This window comes from Brassica napus, chromosome A4, assembly GCF_020379485.1.
Source record: "Brassica napus cultivar Da-Ae chromosome A4, Da-Ae, whole genome shotgun sequence".
NCBI lineage: Eukaryota > Viridiplantae > Streptophyta > Magnoliopsida > Brassicales > Brassicaceae > Brassica > Brassica napus.
Window position 1 is genome coordinate 3706795 of NC_063437.1, and position 8597 is coordinate 3715391.

General features: G+C 31.2%; 1 protein-coding gene across 4 annotated transcripts; it reads right to left on the bottom strand.

Annotated features, from left to right (window-relative positions):
• Positions 1 to 6123: 6123 nt before the first annotated feature.
• LOC106432626 lies at positions 6124 to 8285 on the bottom strand. 4 transcript variants are annotated; one of them, XR_007339176.1, is made up of 5 exons: positions 7534 to 8280; positions 7358 to 7454; positions 7154 to 7287; positions 6863 to 7052; positions 6124 to 6391 (listed from the first exon to the last, which is right to left on the bottom strand). XR_007339176.1 is itself a non-coding variant. In XM_048777992.1 (4 exons), the coding sequence occupies exons 1-4, from the start codon at positions 7749 to 7751 to the stop codon at positions 6935 to 6937; spliced, it is 567 nt and encodes a 188-aa protein (XP_048633949.1). In that variant the 5' UTR covers positions 7752 to 8285; the 3' UTR covers positions 6124 to 6934. The 4 variants fall into 4 exon arrangements, 1 of the variants encoding a protein (XP_048633949.1); XR_007339175.1 differs by having other exon boundaries at positions 6124 to 6451; positions 7534 to 8279; XR_007339174.1 differs by having other exon boundaries at positions 6124 to 6454; positions 7534 to 8279.
• Positions 8286 to 8597: the final 312 nt, after the last annotated feature.

Below are 8597 nucleotides of genomic sequence, written 5' to 3' on the forward strand. Positions count from 1 at the left end.
AATAGGGTTAGATTTAGGAGTATCTATTTCGTGATGATGCATCCTTCTCCACAAGTATCTAGGCCATGGTAAAATTGAATCCATAACTTAATTCCAAATTAGTGATAGGGAAGATTGAACACCTTCAGAGACTTTATCGGAAGGATAATTAAAAGTCGTACGTTAAAGAAAACAGAAAGAAACGGACAATACAAACATGTGGCTAACATATATCTACCGCCAGAGAGCAACACTCTCATAGGGAGACAAAAACAGTGACAAAAATCAACTAAATCACCGGTAAGAGAAGACAATTTGAATCAACTCAAGCAAAAATGAATGAAATTATGTGTAAAACAACGCAACTAAGAAATTTTTATATAGCAAAAATACTTTTTTGGAACCATTTTTTCTCTGAGGATGATTCATACACGACCAGTTATAGACTCTCCTTTACTGTTTTTGGATATTCCGGCAGCTTAGGTCGTCCGAATTTCTCATTTTTTTTATTTTTCTGTTTGTCTCATAACACATCTACTTGATGGCGATATTGGCGGGATTGGATTTCTTCAATCGATGTCAACTTTCTGTTGATTATTTTCCGATCTATAGAGTGATTGACCGGTATTCTCTAGCAGTGATATTGACACTGTTTTTCCTCCTATGGCTATCGGCATTTTCCCGTGTCACTTATGGCGTGGTGTTTGTCTCCTTTCCGGAGTGTTATTTTCCGGCATTTAATGGTTGAAATGCATGGTGTGTTGGTGTCGGCGTCTTTCTGTTGTCTTTGGACTGCAGTGTTCATTTATCTGGTAAGTTTCTTGGCATTGCTGTGTCAAACGGAATCTTAAGCCGCCATGGCCGATAATTCCAGTGTGTGCATTGCACTTTAAATATAGATACTCTGTTTCTCTTTTACTTCAAGTCAATGGAAAAAGGTCTTGTTACCTCAGATATAGATACTCTGATTGTGCTGGTTCCCTTTACGTAGGTGTGTACGTCATGCATGATGGAGAGTTGTTGTTTCCTGTGTGTCACCGTAATTGTTTCTCAAAGGCCTCGAAGTCACTATCATTATTGTGAAAGGTTGTATCTTTCTATAATTAGGGTCTTGTCATTATAGTGTTTTCAAATTAAATACTGTGTTTTTCAATATGCAGTTATTGGAAAAGTTGTGAAAAAGTTTAATGTGTTTTGTCATCAACTCATCATGAATATGTATCTTTACATCAAAAAATATAGAGTATTTTTTTTTTCATTTTTTTAAATTGTATTAGTTTACTTCCTCACACTTGCCCTTCATTGTGACCAACAAAAAAGGAAACATCAAGCAAATACCCATCTCATTTTCGTCAAACAAAATTGTATTAGTTTAAAGAATTGTCTCCTTCTATTTAAAAATCAAAATGTTTTTAAGAATAGTTAAATCAATAAATGTTTTTCTACAATTGTTAGTGTTAAGAATGTTTTAAAATTATGTCTTTTCATTATAAAAGACTAATTAGTTTCAAAAAGTAGTTTAATCAATAAATGTTTTTCTACAATTATTAGTGTTATGAATGTTTTAAGATTATATCTTTTCATTATAAAAGACAAATTAGATTTAAAAAGTAGTTAAACTAATTAAGTGGTTTTATAATTATTAGTTTTAAGAATTATGTGTGTTTATTATATATATTAAAAATTAAATTATTTTAAAAATATATTAAAATATCTTCATAAGCATCTTTATTTAATTATGTGTCTTTTCAGTAAAGGCACTTATTAATTCAAATCTGAAAAGTCTGATTGTTGGTATAGATCTTTTAGAAAACTATAAATAGTCCTTATCCATTATTTTTTTTACAATATTTTAAAATCATGATTTTTCTATTATAACTGAACGTATCTCATCTTCTGATGACATCACATTTTCTAAAGCATTGGTTCCATGGTGGTTTCCATTGAAGTCGACGTGTTGTCAAATCTATTATAATTTGTTCAAAGCAACAATGACTCACCATATAATCATGATGAGTTGATGACCATTGAGAATACCCCCAAACTAACCATAGAAATTAGTTTGGACAAAAAAACATTAGACGACTACTAGCATATATGCCGGAAAGCAAAATTTAGTTAAACAAAAACAACACATCTAGAATTGGCTTACTACATCCTGACCAGAACAGATGTGAACAAACTTTTTTTTTTTTGGTAACAATGTTAAGAGTACAAACTTTTGATCAGAAGAGGAAGACTTTAAGTGACTGTAATTGTCAGCAGACAACACCAAAGGAGTACGATAGATAAATAAAAACTGCATATGAATCCATTCTTCTCTCAACTCCTTCGATGATTTCAAATCTAAAAATAAGGAAACAAAGAACAAAGCTAAAGAGAAGATAAGTTGTGTCGCAACTTTGGAGAGAAGAAACGGTTACTGTGTTATGTCAAAAGAGCAATTTTGTTAATTAAGGATGCTAATTAAATAGTTCACAAGATTGAACTTTTAAGAATTTCTAAAAATTGTATATGTGTATCATTTCCTAAATATTAATAGATTTATATATTCCTCCTTATTTGTATGCGTGTATCTTTACTTTATATAGGGTGAAATAGTCTTAAATATAATTTACTTATTAATAAAGCCAACTCTTAATATAATTAACTTTTGATAGGTTGTCAAAATATTCAAAATGTGTCTTTTCAAAATGGTTTGTAACATCCTGTTTTGGTGTAGGTTTTTTTGCTTGATTTAGTTTTGTTTATTTGGGTTTTAAATCAAACGCTCGAACTTACTTAGACAATATTATTTACTAATAGATAAATATTAACAAAATTTAAACCAAGAACAACTGTTTTAATGTTTTTCGATATGCACATTTTCATCTTTGCATGAATTTTATATAAGTAATATTTAGTTAGTGAATCTCTGGTTATATTTAAATATAGAAGAATTGTTAGTGATTTAAGTGAATCTTTGCAACCGTTTAAGTGGGATCTTGAAATTTTTTCACTGAACAGTTACAACTAATTAAATGGAATATTGCAACCGTTAGTGCTGAACTATTACATTTTTTGGTGATGAACAATTGCAATTATTAGTTATTGATTGTAGATTTTAGATATGATCTATGCGACTTTTGGTGTTAACTATTGCAACCTTTAGCTAACCCTTGCAATTTTGATTATCAACCACTGCAACCCGTTTTCATCTATATAAATAGTTGTGAGAAACGAAAAATTACAAAAACAATTACACCAAAGAAAAAATTACAACATTCATAAATAAACTAAGAAAGAGAGAGATTCATGGGGAAATTACATGTTTACCACTTTCATGGTACCAGTTTTCATTTTTATCACCACTAATAAGATATTTTCAAAAATACTTTCTTCATTAAGTGGTAAAAGACTCTTATGCCATTGTTATTTATACTAGGTTCTGGTCCGCGCTACGCGCGGATAATGTTTCAATATTTGTTTTGGAAATATAGCGCGGATAATGTTTCAATATTTGTCTTGGAAATAAAGATTATATTTTAAAATTTTGGTGTTTCAATTGATTAGAGGTCGAAACTATTATAATTTAATATTAAAATTATTTTTAAGTTGATAAATGAAAAGAAAAAGTTACGAAAGAGTGATGTTTTAATTAAGAATTTTTTTAGTTTTCTACTTTTCTTTGTTATTAGTTTCTATTTACAACAATCTTTAAAAATTGTTACGTTGTTTTCATATATTATGTTTTCTAAAAACATCATATTAGTAATAGTATATTTTAAAAGTATAACAGATGTACTGTTCCATTATTTGATTCAAAGTTGTTCATTTATATATATTGAAGTTTAAGTGTATATTTGTATGTCATATTTGCCATTTAGTGTGGCCATAGTGATTTTTATCGTTTTATTGTTTTAGTTTATTTTTATTATGCGCTTTAACTTTTTTTTAAATATTAATATTTTCTAATTGAGAGTTGTTAATGATAGACCATATTGATTTGAAATATTTCTATAAATACTGAGTATATATATAATGTTTAATATTTTAGTAATGTGTAGATAAAAGAAGTTATCATATGAATTTTAACTAACTTAATTTTTTTGAACAGAATGATTAGTATTCTTAACTATTATATTTCTTTTGGTAGCATATTTGTATTTCTATTAGTGATTTTTTTAAATTGGTTTCCATAACATGTAATCTTTGGTAGAATTCATTGAGTTAGTAGAACTTAGTTTTTTGGTTGGTATTTGTAGATTTTTATGAAACTAATCAGTTATCTTACTGTTTTTTCGTTTAATAGTTTTTAGCTGTATACTACGGTATATTTTTATATGTAGTAACTATTTTTAAAATAATGAGGATACATAACGATTAAAAGGTTATATCAGCTAATCACATATTCAAAAGAATGATTAAAATTTAAAAACTTGACATTGCTTTATGAAGGTAATGGATATATGTGATTCTGATTTGTTTCTATAATAGTTGTTTTTACTTGGTTGATGTTAACTTTCTAATGAGTTACTATTTGATATCGATTTAATTTTAACAAAGCTTATTTTGAACTAAAATATGTAGCTATATTTTCTTATTCGGTGTATTAGAAGCGTAAGATTTTATAAATAAAAATGAGTATGCTTAATATAATGATTACTCGAGTCATTTACAATGTACATTTTAAATTGTAGTTTTAAAATTACCCTTTTACTTTAAAATTGACATATAATATAAATTTAGAACATATGAATTTTCTTTTAAGATACAAAAAAATTCTAAAATGAATTGTTTCACTTTATTAAATTAAAAGGTAATTTGATATTCTGTGTGTTATTCTTATTTGCCTATTTAAAAAACTATTATAATTTGATGGAAAACAATACAATTTAGAAATACATAAATAGTTATATAAACCGATTATAGATACAAATATAAGAGAATTATAGATATTAACTTTATTTATTTGAGAAGTTAACAACTGAAACATTAGATTTTTTTTTTGCATATTTTTTAAAGTATATCTCATATATTTACCACATTCAGAGTGTTGCAAATAAAAGGTCCTGTCAACCTTCCTAGAAATGAAGTAATTCTATGGGTGCCACATAAGACAAAATATTATCAAATCTTTATTATTTAAAATCATTAATTATCATATATATTATAATTCCGTATGTTCTATTTAAGAAAACAATGAAGACTATTTTTATATTAATAATTAATTATATGATTAGGGTTAATGAACAGTATAATATATGTTTAGATGAACCAAATTATTTTTCTAAGCTTAATTTTCGTGATGACATGTGTCATGGTTCAAAGGTTGTAATGTTTCTCTTTTAATATATAGAGGATGTCTACGTGAAAAAATGATGTTCCCAAAAATGTAAAATAACGCATTTCAAATTCTTTGTTCATTGATAATTATATTATCCCATTTAAGATGTGTTTAGCACAAAAGGAAGGGTTTCAATATATTTTACTTGATATAAAATAATATACTCAATAATATTTTATCAGCTATTCAAAAAAAATCTATGCAATTTCTATTGAATAATTTCTTCTCATTTTACTTTCTCTTAACCGCCAAAACACTACACAAGTTCATCTTTCAAGCAGTTATCTATTTCGTATGGAAGGAGCGTAATGGACGTCTTCATTCAAATGGACATAAGCAACCTATTTTGGTCATCAGGGGGAGGCTGGGTGTTTTCTAGATATTTAGATAATTGGAAACCTTTTTTTTAGTTCAGGGTTGGACCAGTCCGTTGGTATTTTAGTTTTTAAAAATATTCTCCACATGTATAAGGTTGGGCCGGAATGGAGCAAGGTTGGGCCGGAACTTCAAATTGGTTTGAAACCCAGCCCGTAGTGATATGGCATATTGATTGGTGGGGAATATTTCTACCCATGTGGCACCCCTTAGAAACTCCAAAAATAGTACCTTTTATATAGTAGGATATTTAGTTTCTAAACTCTATAGTCTGTATAATAAAACTATCAAAATAAGAACAATAAGATGAAAGAATAGCAAATGAAAATAATGTAAATTTTAAATTTTAATTTAAAAAAAAATTCTTGAGCTAATCTCAGATATGATAAGCACTAGTTTTATTCCATTCAGAAACATTTTAAAAGTAAATATGCATAGACTACTTGTTGGGTAAGTAAATTTTAAACAAACAAATTCATCTTTTAAAACAGGACAATGCATTCAAGTATGACTTATTAATGTCGAAAATGAAATTTAAGAAAAACTTGATAGTAGAGATACGTCTGAAGTAGACAACAATAACATGTACACGTCAGCTCGCAAGTTTAACAATGCATGCCCAACGTCCATCTTCATCAGCTTGAGACTCCTCAGAAGTTGGGTCAGTCACAACCGGGAGATCACTCAGTTGTGGAACCTCTCCACGATGGCCTACAACAAAGCCATTGTTACGCACTTCTGGGCTATTAACAGGAACACCAATCTGTCCACCTGCTGCGAGACATTTTTCACAACTCCTCTCATCACAGATTGTCATCAACACCATGTGGAGGTGTTAGTGAATAGAGCAATTAGAAATGTAATAGAGTAAGATAGCTTTTAAAGTAAGACAGCAAACCTAGACAGTAAAATTAGGAGAGGGGGGGGGGGGAGGGGGGGAGGGACGTTGGTTACGACTTACGATCAAATATGCGAGCTATGGTGAAAGACTGATGCTTTGATGTGAATTTTTAATGTGAAAGCTTAAGCTGGAATGTAATGGTCCTCCCCACAATATCTATGAAGCATTGTGGAAGGGGCTAGTTATGTGGGTCTGCCCTCCTAGGCTCTCAGGACTTTATATGATGAAAGACATTACAGAGGAGGAGGTTTTAAATTAAGAAACAATAACTCAACACTTACGGTATCAGCTATGTTACCATGGACGCTGAAACTGCTGCAGCAAGACCACTGGTCAACTTGTTCAGGTTTCAGCTATGTTATCATGGATGCTGCTACAGCAGGACCACTGGTCAACTTTTTCATCTCACCATCAAAAGCTACGAACATGGCAGTGTCAGATACATCAGTAACTAACATCTCTATCCGGTACCTAGAAGTGGAAATCAGAGACCATTTGTTAGATGTGAAGGTAATGAGAGTTGTATTGGAGCAATTTGCAAGAGAATATGTAAATAGTGCAGCTCCGCTTACCTTGCAACTCCAACCGCATTTTCATCATGGCAGGGCGCACACGTGCAGGATGAGAACTTGGAGCAGGAGACACAGCACCATCCATTTGCTGTTTCAATACTGCCAACATCCCTAGTACATAGGAACTCGACAGTCTATATTTGTTTAAGTTAGATAAAGGCATATTTAATACAACATGAGCATGTTGTTAAGATAGAGTCTAACCTTGGGTGGTGAACTAAGGTCATGAAAATTCAACTCAGATAGTGTCACTGAGTCAATCTTCTTCATGCCGTCATAATTGAGAGTAGCTGAGGAGGAACTGTCATCGCATACCAAACATCAATCCACGTCCCAACATATAATCATTTACCAGCACAAACATATCAACCGTAACTTACCAAGTCCAGTGTGTATTCACAATCCGAGGCATGCAGCAAGAACCTGTTGACACCAGCAGCACTCTGGAACCCATTTTGCGCTCCTTTGGGAAACCCAGAAGTGGGAGCTCTCCTCGAGGAAAGCCCCAACTGATCCAAAACCTGATCCTTAGACACTTCTTTATTCCCTTTAAAGACAAAAACTTTAGACATCTCCGAGAATCCCAACTCATGAACATGAGCCTGCGTCCCAAAAGACAAACCCCACCAAAACATTCTCCGGAAGCAACCCAATCGCCTGCTTAAGTGCAGATTTAGCGAACCCCAACTCCTCCTCGATCATACACGTATCGAGAACAAACACGAACACAGGAGGAGGCATCTGAGGCGGAGCAGCGCCTGTTCTGGGATCGAATTGGCCGGCGGTGGAAGGAAGCGCATATTCAACGGTGGTGTACAGAGGGCAAAGCTCGCCGGGGAGATTGGTCTCGGAGATCATGTGGTAGTGAGGAGGGAAAGGGTTCCGCTGGAAGCAGAAAGGGCAGATCCAGATCTTGGCGGCGAAATCGACGCGAGCAAAGGCGTTGAGGACAGAGACGCAGGTTCGGCATTTGAGGGGAGCGTAAGGGAGGCATTTTGGGCTTAATGGGCTGTTTAAATTGTTAAGAAAAAACCCAAAATAAAACCAATTTCGAGGGTGACATGTAAAATGAAATGTTTTGATTGGAGGATTATTTTTGCTGACGTGGACAGGCTAGAAGTGGAGATTATCTCCCTTTTAGTATAGTATAGATATATAATAAATCATTATTTAAATAAAAAATAAAAAAAATTAAAAAAATAAAAATTAAAAAAATTAAAAACTAAAAATTAAAAAAATAAAAAAAAAGTAAAAAAATAAAAAAAATGTAAAGTTTTTTTTTTTATGTTTTCGAATTATAATTTTTCAAATTCGAATTTTTTTTTTTATTTTTTGTTTTTAAATTTCTGTTTGAAAAACGAAAATTATGTTTGAAACTATTTTTAAAAAAAAATTATATATTTTTAAGTAATTATATATTTATTAGAATCATAAATTTCACATT